This window comes from Staurois parvus, unplaced genomic scaffold, assembly GCF_062004578.1.
Source record: "Staurois parvus isolate SC_StPar_1 unplaced genomic scaffold, SC_StPar_1.0 ptg001208l, whole genome shotgun sequence".
NCBI lineage: Eukaryota > Metazoa > Chordata > Amphibia > Anura > Ranidae > Staurois > Staurois parvus.
The window spans coordinates 172,681-195,079 of NW_028319004.1; the positions used below are offsets into that span (position 1 = coordinate 172,681).

The following is a 22,399-nucleotide window of genomic DNA, read 5'->3' on the forward strand; positions in this document are numbered from 1 at the left end:
GATGGCAATCGCTGATCATACCTCCTCTGAAGTCAGTTCCCACAGGAAGATGGATGACAATCGCTGATCATACCTCCTCTGAAGTCAGTTCCCGAGGGAAGATGGATGACAATCGCTGATCATACCTCCTCTGAATTCAGTTCCCGAGGGAAGATGGATGGCAATCGCTGATCGTACCTCCTCTGAATTCATTTCCCGCAGGAAGATGGATGACAATCGCTGATCATACCTCCTCTGAATTCAGTTCCTGCGGGAAGATGGATGACAATCGCTGATCGTACCTCCTCTGAATTCAGTTCCTGCGGGAAGATGGATGACAATCGCTGATCGTACCTCCTCTGAATTCAGTTCCCGCGGGAAGATGGATGACAATTGCTGATCGTACCTCCTCTGAATTCAGTTCCCACGAGAAGATCGAGGACAATCGCTGATCATACCTCCTCTGAATTCAGTTCCCACAGGAAGATGGATGACAATCGCTGATCATACCTCCTCTGAATTCAGTTCCTGCAGGAAGATGGATGACAATCGCTGATCATACCTCCTCTGAATTCAGTTCCTGCGGGAAGATGGATGACAATCGCTGAGCGTACCTCCTCTGAATTCAGTTCCCACGAGAAGATCGAGGACAATCGCTGATCATACCTCCTCTGAATTCAGTTCCCGAGGGAAGATGGATAGCAATCGCTGAGCATACCTCCTCTGAATTCAGTTCCCGTGGGAAGATGGATGGCAATCGCTGATCGTACCTCCTCTGAATTCATTTCCCGCAGGAAGATGGATGACTGTCGCTGATCGTACCTCCTCTGAATTCAGTTCCCGCAGGAAGATGGATGACAGTCGCTGATCGTACCTCCTCTGAATTTAGTTCCCGCAGGAAGATGGATGACAATCGCTGACCGTACCTCCTCTGAATTCAGTTCCCGAGGGAAGATGGATGGCAATCGCTGATCGTACCTCCTCTGAATTCATTTCCCGCAGGAAGATGGATGACAATCGCTGATCATGCCTCCTCTGAATTCAGTTCCCATGGGAAGATGGATGGCAATCGCTGACCGTGCCTCCTCTGAATTCAGTTCCCGCTGGAAAATGGATGACAATCGCTGATCATGCCTCCTCTGAATTCAGTTCCCCCAGGAAGATGGATGACAATCGCCGATCATACCTCCTCTGAATTCAATTCCCGTAGGAAGATTGAGGACAATCGCCGATCATACCTCCTCTGAATTCAATTCCCACAGGAAGATGGATGACTGTCGCTGATCATACCTCCTCTGAATTCAGTTATCGCAGGAAGATGGATGACCTTCGCTGATCATACCTCCTCTCAATTCAGTTCCCACAGGAAGATGGATGGCAGTCGCTGATCGTACCTCCTCTGAATTCAGTTCCCACAGGAAGATGGATGGCAATCGCTGATCGTACCTCCTCTGAATTCAGTTCCCGCAGGAAGATGGATGACAATCGCTGATCGTACCTCCTCTGAAATCAGTTCCCACAGGAAGATGGATGGCAGTCACTGATCGTACCTCCTCTGAATTCAGTTCCAGAGGAAAGATGGATGACAATCACTGTTCGTACCTCCTCTGAAATCAGTTCCCGCGGGAAGATGGATGACAATCGCTGATCGTACCTCCTCTGAATTCAGTTCCCGCGGGAAGATGGATGACCAACGCTGATCATACCTCCTCTCAATTCAGTTCCCACAGGAAGATGGATGGCAGTCGCTGATCGTACCTCCTCTGAATTCAGTTCCTACAGAAAGATGGATGGCAATCGCTGATCGTACCTCCTCTGAATTCAGTTCCCGCAGGAAGATGGATGACAGTCGCTGAGTGTACCTCCTCTGAATTCAGTTCCCGCAGGAAGATGGATGACAATCGCTGATCGTACCTCCTCTGAAATCAGTTCCCACAGGAAGATGGATGGCAGTCGCTGATCGTACCTCCTCTGAATTCAGTTCCAGCGGAAAGATGGATGACAATCACTGTTCGTACCTCCTCTGAAATCAGTTCCCGCGGGAAGATGGATGACAATCGCTGATCGTACCTCCTCTGAATTCAGTTCCCGCGGGAAGATGGATGACCAACGCTGATCGTACCTCCTCTGAATGCAGTTCCCACGAGAAGATCGAGGACAATCGCTGAGCATACCTCCTCTGAATTCAGTTCCAGCGGAAAGATGGATGACAATCACTGTTCGTACCTCCTCTGAAATCAGTTCCCGCGGGAATATGGATGGCAATCGCTGAGCATACCTCCTCTGAATTCAGTTCCCGCGGGAAGATGGATGGCAATCGCTGAGCTTGCCTCCTCTGAATTCAGTTCCCACAGAAAGATCGATGACAATCGCTGATCCTACCTCCTCTGAATTCAGTTCCCACGAGAAGATCGAGGACAATCGCTGAGCATACCTCCTCTGAATTCACTTCCCGTGGGAAGATGGATGGCAATCGCTGATCATACCTCCTCTGAAGTCAGTTCCCACAGGAAGATGGATGACAATCGCTGATCATACCTCCTCTGAAGTCAGTTCCTACAGGAAGATGGATGACAATCGCTGATCATACCTCCTCTGAATTCAGTTCCCGAGGGAAGATGGATAGCAATTGCTGAGCATACCTCCTCTGAATTCAGTTCCCGTGGGAAGATGGATGACAATCGCTGATCATACCTCCTCTGAATTCAGTTCCCGAGGGAAGATGGATGGCAATCGCTGATCGTACCTCCTCTGAATTCATTTCCCGCAGGAAGATGGATGACAATCGCTGATCATACCTCCTCTGAATTCAGTTCCTGCGGGAAGATGGATGACAATCGCTGATCGTACCTCCTCTGAATTCAGTTCCTGCGGGAAGATGGATGACAATTGCTGATCGTACCTCCTCTGAATTCAGTTCCCGCGGGAAGATGGATGACAATTGCTGATCGTACCTCCTCTGAATTCAGTTCCCACGAGAAGATCGAGGACAATCGCTGATCATACCTCCTCTGAATTCAGTTCCCACAGGAAGATGGATGACAATCGCTGATCATACCTCCTCTGAATTCAGTTCCTGCAGGAAGATGGATGACAATCGCTGATCATACCTCCTCTGAATTCAGTTCCTGCGGGAAGATGGATGACAATCGCTGAGCGTACCTCCTCTGAATTCAGTTCCCACGAGAAGATCGAGGACAATCGCTGATCATACCTCCTCTGAATTCAGTTCCCGAGGGAAGAAGGATAGCAATCGCTGAGCATACCTCCTCTGAATTCAGTTCCCGTGGGAAGATGGATGGCAATCGCTGATCGTAGCTCCTCTGAATTCATTTCCCGCAGGAAGATGGATGACTGTCGCTGATCGTACCTCCTCTGAATTCAGTTCCCGCAGGAAGATGGATGACAGTCGCTGATCGTACCTCCTCTGAATTTAGTTCCCGCAGGAAGATGGATGACAATCGCTGACCGTACCTCCTCTGAATTCAGTTCCCGAGGGAAGATGGATGGCAATCGCTGATCGTACCTCCTCTGAATTCATTTCCCGCAGGAAGATGGATGACAATCGCTGATCATGCCTCCTCTGAATTCAGTTCCCATGGGAAGATGGATGGCAATCGCTGACCGTGCCTCCTCTGAATTCAGTTCCCGCTGGAAGATGGATGGCAATCGCTGAGCTTGCCTCCTCTGAATTCAGTTCCCACAGAAAGATCAATGACAATCGCTGATCCTACCTCCTCTGAATTCAGTTCCCACGAGAAGATCGATGACAATCGCTGAGCATACCTCCTCTGAATTCAGTTCCCCCAGGACGATGGATGACAATCGCTGATCGTACCTCCTCTGAATTCAGTTCCCGCAGGAAGATGGATGACAATCGCTGATCGTACCTCCTCTGAATTCAGTTCCCCCAGGAATATGGATGACAGTCGCTGATCGTACCTCCTCTGAATTCAGTTCCTGCAGGAAGATCGATGACAATCGCTGATCGTACCTCCTCTGAATTCAGTTCCTGCAGGAAGATGGATGACAGTCGCTGATCGTACCTCCTCTGAAATCAGTTCCCGCGGGAAGATGGATGACAATCACTGATCGTACCTCCTCTGAATTCAGTTCCCACGGGAAGATGGATGACCATCGCTGATCGTACCTCCTCTGAATTCAGTTCCCACGAGAAGATCGAGGACAATCGCTGAGCATACCTCCTCTGAATTCAGTTCCCGTGGGAAGATGGATGGCAATCACTGATCATACCTCCTCTGAAGTCAGTTCCTACAGGAAGATGGATGACAATCGCTGATCATACCTCCTCTGAATTCAGTTCCCGAGGGAAGATGGATGGCAATCGCTGAGCTTGCCTCCTTTGAATTCAGTTCCCACAGGAAGATCGATGACAATCGCTGATCATACCTCCTCTGAATTCAGTTCCCACAGGAAGATCGATGACCATCGCTGAGCATACCTCCTCTGAATTCAGTTCCCGCGGGAAGATCGATGACAATCGCTGATCATACCTCCTCTGAATTCTGTTCCCGCGGGAAGATGGATGGCAATCGCTGATCATACCTCCTCTGAATTCAGTTCCCACGAGAAGATCGAGGACAATCGCTGAGCATACCTCCTCTGAATTCAGTTCCCACGAGAAGATCGAGGACAATTGCTGAGCATACATCCTCTGAATTCAGTTCCCGCGGGAAGATGGATGACAATCACTGATCGTACCTCCTCTGAATTCAGTTCCCACGGGAAGATGGATGACCATCGCTGATCGTACCTCCTCTGAATTCAGTTCCCACGAGAAGATCGAGGACAATCGCTGACCATACCTCCTCTGAATTCAGTTCCCGTGGGAAGATGGATGGCAATCGCTGATCATACCTCCTCTGAAGTCAGTTCCTACAGGAAGATGGATGACAATCGCTGATCATACCTCCTCTGAATTCAGTTCCCGAGGGAAGATGGAAGGCAATCGCTGAGCTTGCCTCCTTTGAATTCAGTTCCCACAGGAAGATCGATGACAATCGCTGATCATACCTCCTCTGAATTCAGTTCCCACAGGAAGATCGATGACCATCGCTGAGCATACCTCCTCTGAATTCAGTTCCCGCGGGAAGATGGATGACAATCGCTGATCATACCTCCTCTGAATTCTGTTCCCGTGGGAAGATGGATGGCAATCGCTGATCATACCTCCTCTGAATTCAGTTCCCACGAGAAGATCGAGGACAATCGCTGAGCATACCTCCTCTGAATTCAGTTCCCACGAGAAGATCGAGGACAATTGCTGAGCATACATCCTCTGAATTCAGTTCCCACGGGAAGATGGATGACAATTGCTGATCATACCTCCTCTGAATTCAGTTCCCGCAGGAAGATGGATGACAATCGCTGATCATACCTCCTCTTAAGTCAGTTCCCACAGGAAGATGGATGGCAATCGCTGATCGTACCTCCTCTGAATTCAGTTCCCGCGGGAATATGGATGGCAATCGCTGAGCATACCTCCTCTGAATTCAGTTCCCGCGGGAATATGGATGGCAATCGCTGAGCATACCTCCTCTGAATTCAGTTCCCGCGGGAAGATGGATGGCAATCGCTGAGCTTGCCTCCTCTGAATTCAGTTCCCACAGAAAGATCAATGACAATCGCTGATCCTACCTCCTCTGAATTCAGTTCCCACGAGAAGATCGATGACAATCGCTGAGCATACCTCCTCTGAATTCACTTCCCCCAGGACGATGGATGACAATCGCTGATCGTACCTCCTCTGAATTCAGTTCCCGCAGGAAGATGGATGACAATCGCTGATCGTACCTCCTCTGAATTCAGTTCCCCCAGGAATATGGATGACAGTCGCTGATCGTACCTCCTCTGAATTCAGTTCCTGCAGGAAGATCGATGACAATCGCTGATCGTACCTCCTCTGAATTCAGTTCCCCCAGGAAGATGGATGACAATCGCTGATCATACCTCCTCTGAATTCACTTCCCGTGGGAAGATGGATGGCAATCGCTGATCATACCTCCTCTGAAGTCAGTTCCCACAGGAAGATGGATGACAATCGCTGATCATACCTCCTCTGAATTCAGTTCCCGAGGGAAGATGGATAGCAATCGCTGAGCATACCTCCTCTGAATTCAGTTCCCGTGGGAAGATGGATGACAATCGCTGATCATACCTCCTCTGAATTCAGTTCCCGAGGGAAGATGGATGACAATTGCTGATCGTATCTCCTCTGAATTCAGTTCCCACGAGAAGATCGAGGACAATCGCTGAGCATACCTCCTCTGAATTCAGTTCCCGTGGGAAGATGGATGGCAATCGCTGATCATACCTCCTCTGAAGTCAGTTCCTACAGGAAGATGGATGACAATCGCTGATCATACCTCCTCTGAATTCAGTTCCCGAGGGAAGATGGATGGCAATCGCTGAGCTTGCCTCCTTTGAATTCAGTTCCCACAGGAAGATCGATGACAATCGCTGATCATACCTCCTCTGAATTCAGTTCCCACAGGAAGATCGATGACCATCGCTGAGCATACCTCCTCTGAATTCAGTTCCCGCGGGAAGATGGATGACAATCGCTGATCATACCTCCTCTGAATTCAGTTCCCGCGGGAAGATGGATGGCAATCACTGATCATACCTCCTCTGAATTCAGTTCCCATGAGAAGATCGAGGACAATTGCTGAGCATACATCCTCTGAATTCAGTTCCCGCGGGAAGATGGATGACAATTGCTGATCATACCTCCTCTGAATTCAGTTCCCGCAGGAAGATGGATGACAATCGCTGATCATACCTCCTCTTAAGTCAGTTCCCACAGGAAGATGGATGGCAATCGCTGAGCATACCTCCTCTGAATTCAGTTCCCGCGGGAATATGGATGGCAATCGCTGAGCATACCTCCTCTGAATTCAGTTCCCGCGGGAAGATGGATGGCAATCGCTGAGCTTGCCTCCTCTGAATTCAGTTCCCACAGAAAGATCAATGACAATCGCTGATCCTACCTCCTCTGAATTTAGTTCCCACGAGAAGATCGATGACAATCGCTGAGCATACCTCCTCTGAATTCACTTCCCGTGGGAAGATGGATGGCAATCGCTGATCATACCTCCTCTGAATTCAGTTCCCGTGGGAAGATGGATGGCAATCGCTGATCATACCTCCTCTGAAGTCAGTTCCCACAGGAAGATGGATGACAATCGCTGATCATACCTCCTCTGAATTCAGTTCCCGAGGGAAGATGGATAGCAATCGCTGAGCATACCTCCTCTGAATTCAGTTCCCGTAGGAATATGGATGACAGTCGCTGATCATACCTCCTCTGAATTCAGTTCCCGCAGGAAGATGGATGACAGTCGCTGATCATACCTCCTCTGAATTCAGTTCCCGCAGGAAGATGGATGGCAATCGCTGATCGTACCTCCTCTGAATTCAGTTCCCACAGGAAGATGGATGGCAGTCGCTGATCGTACCTCCTCTGAATTCAGTTCCCCCAGGAATATGGATGACAATCGCTGATCATACCTCCTCTGAATTCAGTTCCTGCAAGAAGATGGATGGCAATCGCTGATCATACCTCCTCTGAATTCAGTTCCCCCAGGAAGATGGATGACAATCGCTGATCGTACCTCCTCTGAATTCAGTTCCCCCAGGAATATGGATGACATTCGCTGATCGTACCTCCTCTGAATTCAGTTCCTGCAGGAAGATCGATGACAATCAATGATCGTACCTCCTCTGAATTCAGTTCCTGCAGGAAGATGGATGACAGTCGCTGATCGTACCTCCTCTGAATTCAGTTCCCGCAGAAAGATGGATGGCAATCGCTGATCATACCTCCTTTGAATTCAGTTCCTGCAGTTAGATGGATGACAATACTCTCTAGGAGTTGTTAGGAATGTCGGGTCCGGGGCTTATTCCTTACATCAGCCAGGTGACCATACTGCCATATGTTATTGTATTATATTGTAATCCAAACAGGGAAGAGGAAGGGGGGAGAGTTCATGGACAGTCCATAGAGGGATAAAACAAGGGTGCAGACACTCTCGGTTCTAGCAGGGATGTTCTGGCTCACAGCGGACGGCAGGGGCGACCCTGCTCAGCACACAGAAACAGCGGGTAATCCGGGCCCTAGAGTATTAGGCAGAGTATAGTGGGGCCCCCAGCAGATAGTCCTGACCCAGGGTATTAACACAGTATCAGTGGTACTCTCAGCCCTGGAGTATTAGCAGAGTGTCAGCGGTACTGTCAGGGATGCGGGTATGACCAGAAGTGTGTGGACTGACACAGGGAAACGCAGGCTTCAGATATAGTAAATAATATAATTTATTAAGACTAACAATACAAACGCAGTGCAAAACTAAACATAACACAGTGCAAACAAACTGAACCAAACCTCCAACAGATAACAAACATAGGATACAAGAGTAGTCAGGCAGGCCGGGTCGGTAGCAAACGGGCAAACAGAGTACCAGGAGCAGGCGGGAGAGTGGTCAGGACTAGCCGAGGTCAGTACAGGCAGAGTTCAGGCAGCGTCAGGACAGCAGAAACAGGATCAGGAAACCAGGGCCAAGCAAACAGTACAACAAGGCACTGACTGAAGGTCTGGCCATCCCTTAAATACACCACCTGCAATCAGCCCCAAGTGATGGCTAATTGCCGAAGTGAGCCTCTGGTTGTTCAGAGCACCCGCTGGCCAGCCCTGGTACTGCAGCCCACAAGGCAGGTGAGTCCCACCACTATTGGGATTCCTGACAGCGTGTGGAGAGGCTGTGTTGGACTGTGCTCTGTTGAGCTCCAGGTGTAGGCCTGAAGCCAGGATCTAGAGTTCGGTGCTCTACTGAGAACCATGCAGGATCCTGGGGTAGGCCCAGAAGGGTACCCGGGTGGAGGTCCGTGGGGTAGTCTTGTCAAGACTTCAGACGGCATTTCCCATGCTAGGTGTGGTACTCCCCCCCCAGTACCAGTGTTTGAGGACTTAGGCGGTGGCCCAAAAAAGGGTGAGCCTGTGTCAGTTTATAGGAGCAAAGTTGCTGCCAGAATTTTGCGGATTGCAAAAGAGGAGAAGCTGGCCAAGCTCCGGATGGAATATAGGAAGAAAAAGGGGGTCTGGGAGAGGGCCTGGAGCAACAAGCGTTCATTGCATCGACCGGAGGTCAACAGCTTGGAAGAGAAAGTAAAAAGCCAAGCGCTGCTTGTTGCAGCATTAAAGGAGACGAGCGGCAGTTTCAAGGAGAAATATGCCAGTGAGACCAGATTCATGGCGATGAGGAAGGATGTCAAATTGACTGCAGATGAGGATATCGCTCCATCCCACTCTGGGGATTCTATGGATATCGCTGAGGAGGAGGCAAGCCAGCAGGCTGGAAAATGTTTGCAACAGAGTGGGGCTGCGGCGGTGTCAGTCCCCATGGAGGACGGATCAGAGCTTCTTACCCCTGGTCAGGTAACCCAGGAGTGGGGGGCGGATGACCAGGATGACTGTGCAGGGGCTTTTCAGGTGATACGAGAGCTGGAATCTCCTTTGAGTGGGAGAAAGTTCAGGTTTGCAGAGAACTTGTCTGAAGAGGAGGGAGCAGAGGAAGATGGAGTCCCGAGGAAAGCCCGGGTAAGGGTTAAGGAAAAGACTGTGTATAGACTCCAGCCTGCTGCAGGGGGAGGTGCTGTTACACAGGTGCACGCCGAGGTGCACGCTGAGCTGGGTGGGTCCGCAGCCGGATTGTCAGCTCCTGCGGCCGGGACTGGTATGTGTAAAACTCTGTGTGCTGTTGAGTCATCTGCCGGGACTGGTGTGAGTAAACCTGTATGTGCTACTGTGTCATCTATGGGAGTGGGAGCAGCCGGTCCCCTCCGGGCCACTGATAGTGCGCTGTCTGTGCCTGTGTCTGGTCTCCCCGTGCCGGTGGGAGGGAGTGCGGGGGGGGGTGGAGCCTACCGTGGTGTCTGGTGCAGGTCTCGCTGTTGCCGGGCAGGCCGAGGGCCTATCGGTGTTTACTGGAACTGCTCCAGCGGCTGTGGGGGTAGTGAAGAGTGGCCCCCCCTGTGGGTCTTTTGCCGGCAGGGTTTCCTTTGCTGAGGCAGTATCGGGAGGTGGGCAGCCCAAAATTAGCTACGCTGCTATGCTTGGCAGCTCGGGGGGAGGGCCCCCCCCCCCGCAAGTGTCTCAGTCGGGTGCCCGGCCAATTGGGGGTGGATCCTTTGCATGGAGGAATGTCGCTGAGGTGGGTGGGGGGAGGCACCCCGCCTTCTAGAGGATCTGTGGCTGATAAGATCCTGGGCTTCAGGGTTGCTGAAATCTTTGCCCTGATTAATCCTGTTGGGTCTAATGAGTATGATCTGTCATTTGTCAAGCCAGAAAGCTTGGACCTCTTCTGGGAGAAGTATGATAGGTCCTGCAAGTCTTCCAAGGAGTGGGAGGGTTTGTCCCCTAGAGTGGTGTCTAGGCAGCCATTAATAAAGAACATAACTATTTTGGTACGGAATGAGTCCATTCCCCCAGCGGACCTCATTGTGTGGCTGAGGAGGTATGGTGAGGTGCTGGGGTCCCTAAGCAAAGTGCTTGATGACAAAGGTATATGGACAGGTGGATGGACTGCCCAGGTTAAGCTCAGGGTCTTTGATAATGTTGTACAGCATATGCCCTCATCTGCGTTTATTGGGAGAGATTGAATTGTGGTCTTTTATCAGGGGCAACCCAAATTGTGCCACAGATGTGGTGGTGATAAGGGCCATTTTTCCTCTTCCTGCCCAAAACAGAGGTGTTCCCTGTGTCAGGGTCTGGGCCACCAGGCCAGGAGTTGCAACATAATTCATTGCAATCTTTGTAATGTATTGGGGCACCCTTACAGCTTGTGCCCAGAGGCCCTCCATAATCAGGGGGAGCTTGCGGAGGAGCTCCTCAGGATGGATGCAGAGGACTCTGTGCTCCCGGAGGCAGTTCCTCCCTCTGGTCAACTTGCCCCCCCAGTTCTGTCCTTAGCTCCCCTGTTCTAGATCCATTGTCTGTCCCTGAGTCTGGGTCTCCTGGTGTGTCTAAACCTTCTGTGTCAGTTCTGTCTGGTGTGCTGGTCTCTGTGTCTGTGAACCCCCCTGTCTCTTCCGTGTCAGTTTTGTTGGCTGTGCAGCCTGTGGTCAAGTCTACCCATCCGCTTGTGTCTGTGTTAAACCCTCCTGTGTGTATTTGTGATGGATTTGGTAAAATGCCTATTTCGTTTCCTATTGAATATATATATATATATACGCTATTTCTATAAGTTTTATAAATATTTACTTTTATACTTTAAAACATATGTTGTGTGAATATTTTCTGCCTGCTGGGCTTTGTGGTACTTTAAGAAATCCTTGCTTAAGAAATATTTGCTCACAGGAACAGACCCCCTCCCATCGTGTGATTTGGAAGACAAAAGAATGTTTTTCTCTTTTTAAGATAAGACTGAAGAAGATCACACCTATACCATGACAGAGATTGTTTTCGTGTAAAGTGACCAATCAAAGACTAATATAATGCTTATGCTGTTATCACGTGATGTTCGCATCATTTTTCATATATAAGCTCACGGTTTCATTTCAATAAATTAGAGAGAAGTTTTCACAGACCAAACGTGTCAGTGTGAGTTTCTTTATGTGCGCACATTCCAAAAGCTGGCCAGCGTCATAAATTTTGGACAGGAACAGATAAGCACTGGATGATTAAGTCCATAGACTAAAACAATTTGGTGCCAAGAAACACGGGAACTGAATAATGAACCTGCAGCCAGCCGACATGAAAAGGCGTTCGGTGTCAGTCAAACTGGACAGGCCGGAGATTGATCACCTCTGCAGCATGGTAAGATATATTTTGCTATCTTACCATTGCTTATCCTGTCTTTGTTGTTGATTCATACCTGTGCCTAATACGGCTGCTAAAGGTCACTAAAGGCAGGTAACCTTGCTTGCCCGGAGTTTATTTAAATATACCTGCATGTGCTTATCTGTTGCCTGGGTCTCTGTTGTGTGTTTTTATGTATCAGTCTTGAGGTGGAAGAGGAGTGGACCTACTGAGGGTTTTGACACATAATTTCTCTGGGTGTGTGGTAACCTTGTGTGTTGACCACAACAGAGGAGGTGTCGGATATGCGTCACGGTAGTGTGACAGCGGGTGCCCTAGCCATTTTTGGGGCTAGGAAGAGTTACTCAGTGATCTGCACTCATAGCCCACCAAGATAGACTGCTATGTTATGTCCTAAATGTGTGTCTGTAAGTTAATGTTTGCCATTCATAACAGAAGGTTGGGGTTTGTTAAGGGTTAAGGAAAGTCTGGACAGCAGCCTGTGAAGTGTCTTAGATTCCTGTTAGAAAGGACAGAGAAGGGGGGAGGAGATGGGTCAGACGCTGATAAGACCCCTAGAAAGGAATGTTAGCACGTGACCTGGTTGCACAGAGGGAGGGGGAGCAGTATGTTAAGGGATTAGTTAAGTTAGTGAAAGTATGTGGAATCACAGATAAGGGGGGTCGTTTACAGCCAAAAGAATGGCGAAGAAAAAAAAAAAAAAGAAGAGAAGAAAGATGTCTTAGTTGACAAACATGTGCTGAAGACAGCAAGAAGTTTGGTATAATGTAGCCAAAGTTATCCACAAAGAGTAGTGGACAGAACAGGTATTGCTACAGGAAAAAAAAAAAACAAAAAAAAAAAACTGTTTAATGTGTTAAATATTGAAAAGGATTACTGGCATGTCATATTGTGAAGGAAGTGAAGCAGTTAAAAAAGTTATCTAAAGTAGCGAAAGTTTGTAAGCTGAAGGTCAGGACTGGCATAAATCATTGTAGGAACAGAGAGGAATGTTATGTGATAAAGGTTTGCTGAACGTGACAGAAGCTTGGTAAAAAAACTGTAAAAGCGTTGCATAAAGAATGATGATAGAATTCAGAACAAAAGAGGCCAGGGACAGCCCTGCCCTTCATCTAACGCCCACTTTATGCCCACCACCCCAGCCCTGCCCAGTACACTTCCTGATGGCAGCCATCTTGCTGCTCCTGCTTTGTCCCTTCCTGCCCAGCCCAGTACACTTCCTGATGGCAGCCATCTTGCTGCTCCTGCTTTGTCCCTTCCTGCCCAGCCCAGTACACTTCCTGGAGGCGGCCAAATTGGTACACTAAATTAGACAACTGGAAGGCCAACGCCTCGAGTGAGCCGCCTCTACCCAGTGTGTCCGATCTTACAAGTCAATGGTACATTCTACGTGACACCGGATGTGCTGAGCAGAATCCCAAGTTGTCTATGGTCCACAGGACCCGAAGATATTGGACGTTTAAAAAGGTACCCCCAATTATGGTGGAACTGAAGCCTGGAGCTCCCCTACCCAGGAAACCACAGTACCCACTGAAACCAGCGCAATCCAAGGCCATTTCGAAGTAGGTCAAGTCCCTTGTGGCAAATGGTGCACTCATACCTTGTACCTCTCCATGTAATACACTTTTGTTCCCGATAAAAAAAGAAGACACCCAAAGGAGAACCAGAGAAATACAGGATGGTACAGGACCTCCGAGCAGTGAATGAAGCCACTGTCTTAGAGACACCTATCGTTCCAAATCCCCACACTTTACTCACAGGGGTATCTCCAACAGCAAAGTATTTCACCGTGGTGGACCTGGCAAATGCATTCTCCAGCGTTCCCTTGTATCCTCCCTGCAGATACTTCTTCGCTTTTATCCATGAGGGGCAGCAATACACCTGGGCAGTTATGCCACAAGGGGGCGAAAAATTCCCTGAGCCAGTTTGCCAAAGCCATGACCACCATACTGGGCACGTGGCAAAAGGAACATTCGGCAGTGGTCCTTCTTCAATATGTGGATGACTTTTCCTCTGTGCTGATGACCTGCCCACGGCTGAAGAAGCCTCAGAGAGTTTACTATGTTACTTGGCACACCAAGGCTGTAAGGCCTCTAAACCGAAGTTGCAATGGTGCTCTACAACAGTCGTATTCTTGGGCCACTGCCTCTCACATGGAACAAGGCATCTTACGGAGGAAAGAGTTAAGGCCATCCAGAACTTGCCACTCCCTTTAGGCCAGAAGCCACTCCATGCCTTTCTTGGCCTCATATCCTACTGTAGGTCATGGATTCCTGATGCTTCTTGGTTTATGCAACCACTCTACGATGCTCTCAAGTCTGAGCCCTTCCATCTGTCCGAAGAGGCCGACTCCAATTTTTTTTGGCTCTAAAACGCTTATTTTCTTCAGCCCCAGCCCTGGTTCTACCAGACTATGAGAAACCTTTCAAACTGTTCATGTCTGAACGCCAAGGCCATGGCACAGGAGTATTGACCCAGTCCCACGGAGACTGCCTACGACCCGTAGGCTACTACTCATGCCGTTTAGACCCAGTGGCTAGAGGAGCACCGTCATGTCTGCGTGCAGTTTTCGCTGCTCGAGCTCTGCTGGATAAGACCTCTGATATTGTACTGGGACATGAACTTGTTCTTCTGGCGCCGCATGACATTGCTGCCATTTTAAACCAAGTCCAACCTAAACATTTGTCCACAGCGAGGCATCTTAGACTACAGTGTTCCCTCCAACTTCCTGATAACGTCACTCTCCTACGTTGCCAAACCCTGAATCCGGCCACTCTCCTCCCAATTGCTGAGGGGGGTAATGAAGGTAATGCAGAAAGTGGAGAGGATGATGGAGCCACTGAGCCTCATAATTGTCTTGAAGTGATGAAAATGGAAATCTTCCATCTCCCCACAGTGAGTGAAACACCTCTGCAGGATCCAGACTTCACTTTCTTTGTTGATGGTTCCAGATATGCAGATGAAGGAGGCAAATATTATACAGGATTTGCGGTCACTACTGCAGACACAGTCCTACAGGCAAGAGCCCTATCGCCAGCAATATCTGCACAGGGAGCTGAACTTCAAGCACTTACAACAGCATGCCAGGTGGCGGAAGGAAAAAGGGCCAATATCTACACAGACTCCAGATACGCCTTTGGGGTGGCCCATGACTTTGGACCCATATGGAAGGCAAGAGGATTTATGACTGCGGCAGGTACGTCCCTAAAACATGGAGTAGCCATTGGACAACTGCTGGAAGCACTCCTTCTACCCACTCAAGTGGCTATTCTGAAGGTAAAAGCTCATGGGAAATTAAACTCCTCAGAAGCCAAAGGCAATAATCTGGCAGATTTGGCGGCAAAACGAGCGGCCATGGGATCACCAGAAATGGAAGGAGAGGTGACCGGAGAGTGGGAACCAATGTTCACTTTACAGACCTTACCTGTGGACAGAAACTACTTCAAGGAACTCCAAGAAGCAGCAAGTCCAGAAGAAAAAGAAAGCTGGAGACGGAGAGGAGCTATTCTCAAAGACGGTCTGTTTGAGTGCAACAAGAGGCTTTGTTTACCCAAGAATATGTTTCCAGCTGTAGTCCAGTGGGCACACGGAGCAGCCCATCTGTCAAGGAGCCTCATGAACTCTCTCATCAACAAGTACTATGTAGCGCCTGGAATCACCACATTGACGAACAATTTTTGCAGAACATGTGCCATCTGTGCAAAATGCAATCCGGGACGCACAGAGAAGACACCACAGAAACACTTGGCCAAACCCCTATACCCTTTTCATAGGATACAAATTGATCATATCCAGATGCCAAAGAGTGGGTGGTTGAGTACACCCTAGTGGTGTTGGACATGTTTTCCAGTTGACCAGAGGACTTTGCTGTAACTAACATGACTGCTAAAACAACTGCAAAGAAACTCCCCACTGAGGTTGTATGCAGATATGGGCTTCCAGAGGTGATAGAAAGTGACCAGGGCCCTGCCTTCACAGCTTCAGTAACCAAAGAAATATGGGCGGCATTAGGAGTCACTCTGGCGTTCCATACCCTCTATCACCCCCAAAGTAGTGGGAAAGTAGAAAGAATGCTAAAAGTAGCCCAAGAGACTGGCATGAGTTGTCCAGACAGTCTGCCTATTGCCCTATTTAGTGTCAGATATACACCAAGAGAGAACACTCCCTATCCCCTTATGAGATTTTGTTTAGCTCAGCCCCCAGATTTGGTTGTTATTTTCCACAACAGTTGCAATTACAATCTGATGTGTTAACTGATTATGTGACTGTATTATCACGTGAATTAACCCATATCCATGTCCAAGTGTTTTCTCCATTCCAGATCCTGAGGCAGATACAGGAACTCACAGCCTATTACCCGGAGATTGGGTATTAGTAAAGACATTTATGAGGAAACATTCTCTTGAGCCAAGATATGATGGTCCATTCCAAGTTCTGCTGACCACAGCCCCTTCTGATGAGGGGCCGGGAAGAACACTTGGATACACGCCTCCCACTGCAAGAAAGTCCCAACCCTGAGGAAAAGGCGTCATCTACACCATGACAACTATGTTGTATATCCTTTTTCTAATAAGTCTGACAGAGGCTCAACAGGTGGATATCACCGAAATAGGTGACACCACTATATTTTGGTACAACTCATCCAACACTCATGTAGCTATTTTCACCTTTGATTTCTATAGTATAGATCCCATGTGGTGCTATGACCATAATCTATATGATCTTGACACAACGAGCATGTTCCGATAGTAGTGACCAGGTATACATATGTGTCATGGATGATTACTGGGGACCAAAAGATTAGAATAAGATTGGAAGGGATTTGGACTGGTGAGTATGCTCTTGCAAAGGCCATTATGCCTCTCCACATCCTAGCAGAGAATACCCCTGACCCAATGCCTGGCCGTAGGAGGAAACGAAAAGCTCCTTCTGGTAGTTTTGACCCACATGTGTATATAGATGCCATTGGAGTCCCAAGGGGGGTGTCTAATAAATTTAAAGCCAGAGACCAAGTAAAGCAGGTTTTGAATCCCTGATTCCCATGATAACTGTTAATAAAAATGTAGATTAGATAAATTACATATACTACAACCAACAGAGGTTTGTGAATTACACCAGGGATGCCCTTCAAGGAATCGATGACCAGCTAGCCCCTACATCCTACATGACATTCCAGAATAGGATGGCTCTGGACATGATTTTAGAAGAAAAAGGAGGTGTCTGTAAAATGATAGAAGGAACCGGAACCTGTTGTACATATATTCCTGACAATACTGGCCGAATGGTAAGGTTACTCTGTCTATAAAGGAATTGGAAGATCTGTCAGTTGAGTTGAAAAAGAATTCAGGGATCACAGACTCGTGGGATCAATATTTCAGTTGGATGAGTGGGTGGCAAAAGATACTTGCCCAAATAGGGGTAACTGTACTAATAATTCTGATTTTCCTGGTCCTGGTTGTATGCTGTGTTATACCATGTGTGAGGAAATTGATGAGCAAAGCAGTAGACAACAGAACACCTACCTTCCTGAACCAGGAGCAAGAGGATCCCCACATGATAGATGAAGAAAAAAACCTTATACCCCATTACGGTCCCTCCCCGCCAATAGTAATCTCACAATTTTGTAGGGATAGCATCTGACTTCCTTATGTACAAAGTCTGTGGCAAGGGGGGTGATGAAATAGTCATCACCTGTCTAACGTGCAGCATAAAAGAGTTCCAAGGTACATAAGGACAGATGAGCTAGGCTTTATAGGGACAGAGTAAAATAGTCATTTTAAGGGGGGACTGTGATGGATTTGGTAAAATGCCTATTTCGTTTCCTATTGAATATATATATATATATATATACGCTATTTCTATAAGTTTTATAAATATTTACTTTTATACTTTAATACATATGTTGTGTGAATATTTTCTGCCTGCTGGGCTTTGTGGTACTATAAGAAATCCTTGCTTAAGAAATGTCTGCTCACACACACAGACCCCCTCCCACCGTGTGATTTGGGAAACAAAGGAATGTTTTTCTTCTCTATGAGATAAGGCCTGGAAGAAGATCACACCTATACCATGACGTAGATTGTTTTCGTGTGGAAATGACCAATCAAAGACTAATATAATGCTTATGCTGTTGTCACATGACTCTCGCATCATTCTGCATATGTAAGTTCACTTTCTCATTATAATAAACTAGAAGTATTCATAGACTGAACTTGTGTGTCAGCGTGAGTCCCTTCCAATGTGCGCACATTTCAAAGCTAGCGTCATAAATTAGGACAGGAACAGATAAGCACTGGATGATTAAGTCCATGACTAAAACAGCCTATTTCAGGCAGCAATTTTAGTTTAGTTACAATTTTTTAAGATGTTTTATAGTTTTCTATTGATTGTTGTTAATAAATGTTCTATTTATCTTGGACAGTGCACTGTGTTGTGGCTTTCTTCAGCCTTTGCAGGTCGGCAATCTTCTTCATTGCAGTTGGAGCTGATCTGCATGTCCCTAAAGCATTGCAGGACTCTGCTAGCTCCAGCTGCACTGGACAATCTTGCTTACCTGGAATTTCTGGTAATGTCCAAACAAAGTCTTTTCTGGCAAGTCCAGCTTTAGGACTGTAGCAGATAGGATTGCATGTTTCCGAGAGGTAAACCAGCTCCTTCAATCCTAAGCTGGGATACATAAAGATTGAAGTTGTCTGCTTGCTGTCTGCAGCTACTCCCAATCTTGGTTTGCTTCCTCTTGTGAAATGCTGCAACAGTTTACACAGAACACTCCATTCACGTTACATTGTTCACGTTTGGAGTAGCTCTTCATTCCATCCAGGGACTTCTACATAGCTTGGTGGAGTGTAGTTGTGCAGACTGCCAAAAGGGGGTGCAGCCAAGTAGACAATGTGGGGGGGGGATCATGTGGCCCAACTCTGTCAAGATGTTTCCCATCACCTCATCTCTAGTTGGGATTGGCATTACACAGAAGCCACATGACTGGAAAGCTGCTCTTGGAAGGACTATCAGTTATGGATGAGACCAGTAACATGCAATGTCCCCCAGAAACGAAGGGGCCCTAATGGGCAAATTGTCTATCTGCTCCACACATACCACTTGGATCCAACTTGTTGCTCATTCACATGTCAGTGTTTTGGCAACAAGAGGTGGGGAGGGAATGAAGTGAGGAACAAGTGTCCACTGGGCACATAAATTCCATAGGCACACACATCTAGAATCAGGCAGCTAAAGATCCTATGCTCCCCAACCAATCTCGGGGCAAGATGTTACACGGGGTGTAAAGCAAACTTAGTCTGGGTCCAGTTAGTCAAGCATAATGATAGTCCAAACAACAGAAGGCCTTCTTCTTATTCTCCCAACTTTTCTGTGTCTCTAGCATTCCTTGGCAGGCTTACTGTGTGTAAGTTGTGTCCTGGTGTCACGCCTGGTGTCCTGGATATTACACACTTCTTGTATAGTGTGTGTCAATGAAGTAGCACAGGGAACATATTTGGACAGCAGTGTCAGTCTCTGGGGAGGTGAATGTTCCATGCAGGAGTCTTGGCCAAAATCAGCACCCCAAAAAGACAAAAGCTAGCCGACACTTAGAGAACAAGCTGCAATATTGTGTGTTCCCATATTGGGGAACGTTAGCCTTGCCCACAGAGTCCACTGATAATTCTAAGCTCCCTTGGGGCAGCCAAATGGTTAGCAGATAATGGCCAACCGCTACATGTGCCAGAGAACTTGTGTGATGGGGAACAGCTAAAACTATTTGCAGGACAGACCACCAGGTGAAAACAGCAGAAAGGCCAAAGAGTCTAACCACCAATGCCTCTGGAAGGGTCACCTTTTAGTTTTCTTTCTGAAGTGCTGCTTTTTTAGTGTTCGCTATTTGGAATTATTGGTAGCCATACTCAGAAAAGCACCTGTGCTGGATTCCCGACATGACCAAGCCTCCATTATTACCCCAAACGCATTTGACAATTTGAAAGACACGTTCTGCTACTTTCCAAATAATGTTTATTACAAAAAAACATACAAAATGAATGGGGAGAAGGAGGCTGCTGCTGCAGAGGGGGTGGGTGTGAGGGTTGGGGGGGGGTACAGTGCATGGGGGGCTGGGAATGAGTGGTGGGGAGGGAATGCTGGGGGAGAGGTTGAATGGGGGGAATGGAAGACAGGGAGAATGTGGGGAGGGGCTGGGAAGGAGTGATTGGGAGGGAGTGCTGGGTTAGGGGTTGAACTTGGGGTGAAGGAAAGGCGGGAATGGAAGAGTGGTGGGGATAGAGGGCTGGTGGAGGGGTTGAATGGGGGGAATGGAAGACAGGGAGAATGTGGGGAGGGGCATTAAAGGGCTGAGGAGAGTGGGCAGGACGTGGAAGGTAAGGGTGGAAATGGGATTGAGAGGAGGGGTGTGTAGAAACAAGGGGAAGGGGTGTGAAAGTGGGGGTGTGGTCAAGGGGCAAAGTGGAGTGTGAGGAAGGCGCAGAAGAGGGATCCATGGGTAAGGAGGCATACTGGTCTTCAGGTGGGGTTTCTTGAGGGGGTTGCTCCAGAGTGGATATTTCCAGAATCGGCACCTCCAATGCTTGTTCCCCTGATGATTCCCCAACAATTTCAGCAGGGGACCTCTGTGGCAACCTTGGGATTGGCCCCAAACTACTGCACAGGGGTTGGGAGCCTCTGGCCGAAGGTGCATTTTGTTCAGCCCCTGCTTGACATAAGGCCCGTATATCATGACTAAGGTCCTGCAACGCTGCAGTCTGATCCCTGACCGAGGTGACAAGTTCAAGCAGGGCTTCATGTTGGAGCCCCAGTAACCTTTCCATATTACTGGATGCATTAGAAAGCCTCATTTGCTCCCATAATCTCTCCATGTTGAGCAACAGCCTTTCCCCAAGCTTGAGAAGGGAGCTGGGTCCAGGTGGACGGGGTGCCGATCCAGCCGCATCCAATGTTGGCTGCAAGGAGAAACAAACAAAAAATTAAAGAGTGTTTAACACACAGCACAAGGGTACAGTAGGACAGGGGGGCTCGTCTGACACCAAACACTAGATCATGTTCTTGTCCCACCCCTAGGACCAGGTATTGGTGAATGCCTTTCCCTGACACATTACACTGGATCAGCATTTGACTGAAATGAATGGTTTGGCATCTTTACCCAGACTGATACCTTCCTGCTGATTTGTCACATGCACATCACTCCCTCCAGCTCCTGACTAAGCAATGATCCAAAAAAGTAAGTTACACATCACGTTGCCAAATCCTGCCCAGCCAGGAACGGAGTTATACTCTAAATGGGTGACTCATTAGGGAGAACATCTTTAGCATCTCTTACCGGATGTTCAGGAAACTCAGGTGGAGGTGATGGCATTTCACACGTTTGGAGTGCCTGAACTTCCCTGTACCACAAAACAAAAAAAAATGCATGACATTTCCCAAATACACATGTAACATGCATTTGTACATCCCCACCCCATTACAGCAGTTCCCGTACCCCAACATCAGATGCAGATTCCTCTCCCACTCCAACAGCTGGGGCCTCCAGGGGAAAAAGATGATCTGCAAATAGAGTTCAAGATGATAATTAGTAACAGATACTAGTTAGGCTGTGTGTATGATGTGACATTTGTGACCAAGGTTTGAGGGATTGCTCATTGGTATGTTCTTCACCCAAGTTTATCCAGACAAATAGGACACTGGCAGCCACAGCCCAGGAGACTGGTATGGAGTAGAAAGAGGCATGGTAAGGCTCAGGAGCAGGGGCCACAAGAATGAGGGGCCACCTTTCCTGCCAAAAAAGGAGGCATATGTGTTAGGATGGCTCCATTATGCCCATAAGCTACTGCAGCCATTTTGACCATGGGCTTCAAACATTAAAGCAAAAGATATAACATTTGTCTTTAAGGGTTAAGGCCGAGGAATCGAGTGCTGATGGCATTCACTGGGTGGAGCTCTGACTTCTCTTTCTCTCTATTCAGCTTGGAGGAAGCATCATTCTGCCGTTGCTCTTGAAGCATCATATGGATCTCCCTTCCTACACTGACTTGGTCACCCCCGGCCACCTGAAACCCTCAGTCCGAGCTGTCTGGGTTTATGAGACTTAAAACATTGCCTCACATTGGGCCTAGTTGAATTACCACTGTGCAAACACAACATGTCTACATTAAGACAGCCAGGACTGTCCCACTGCCAAGTATGAACTCGGCTTATAGTCCTAGAGTGCTTCCTTCCCAGAAGGAATTGACACCTGTAATTCAGAACCTTGGACCCCTATTGTTACTGGATCATCTTTATTGAAGTCTACCAAAACTCTCTCGTGTGTGGCCAAGGTATCCCCCATGTCTACAGGGACCTCAGTCTACACTTTGTACTTCATGGCTGTTTTTGCTCAGATATAGGGGCACTCTACCCTCAAAGGCTCCACATAGTCCCTTGCAGATTGTCTGTGATTGGCCTAAAACTTCTATTCATGCCGGCCATGTTGACCTTGTCACTGTCTCTGAGAGTTCCAACAGTCTACCTCTGGTTGGGGTCATTACAGTCTCCTGAAGTGGACACAGATTTACCCGGGTTGTTTCAAACCTTATAGATGTACTACCC

General features: G+C 48.1%; 1 protein-coding gene across 1 annotated transcript in view; it reads left to right on the forward strand.

Annotated features, from left to right (window-relative positions):
• The first annotated feature begins 8,833 nt into the window (after nt 1-8,833).
• The window catches only part of LOC149438160 (uncharacterized), a 39,068-nt gene continuing 25,502 nt past the window's right edge, over nt 8,834-22,399 (forward strand). The window contains exons 1-2 of the mRNA XM_089660178.1: nt 8,834-9,592; nt 10,336-10,555. Of these exons, the coding sequence (XP_089516304.1) occupies nt 8,834-9,592; nt 10,336-10,555 (979 nt within the window). The remainder of the gene's footprint in view (nt 9,593-10,335; nt 10,556-22,399) is intronic.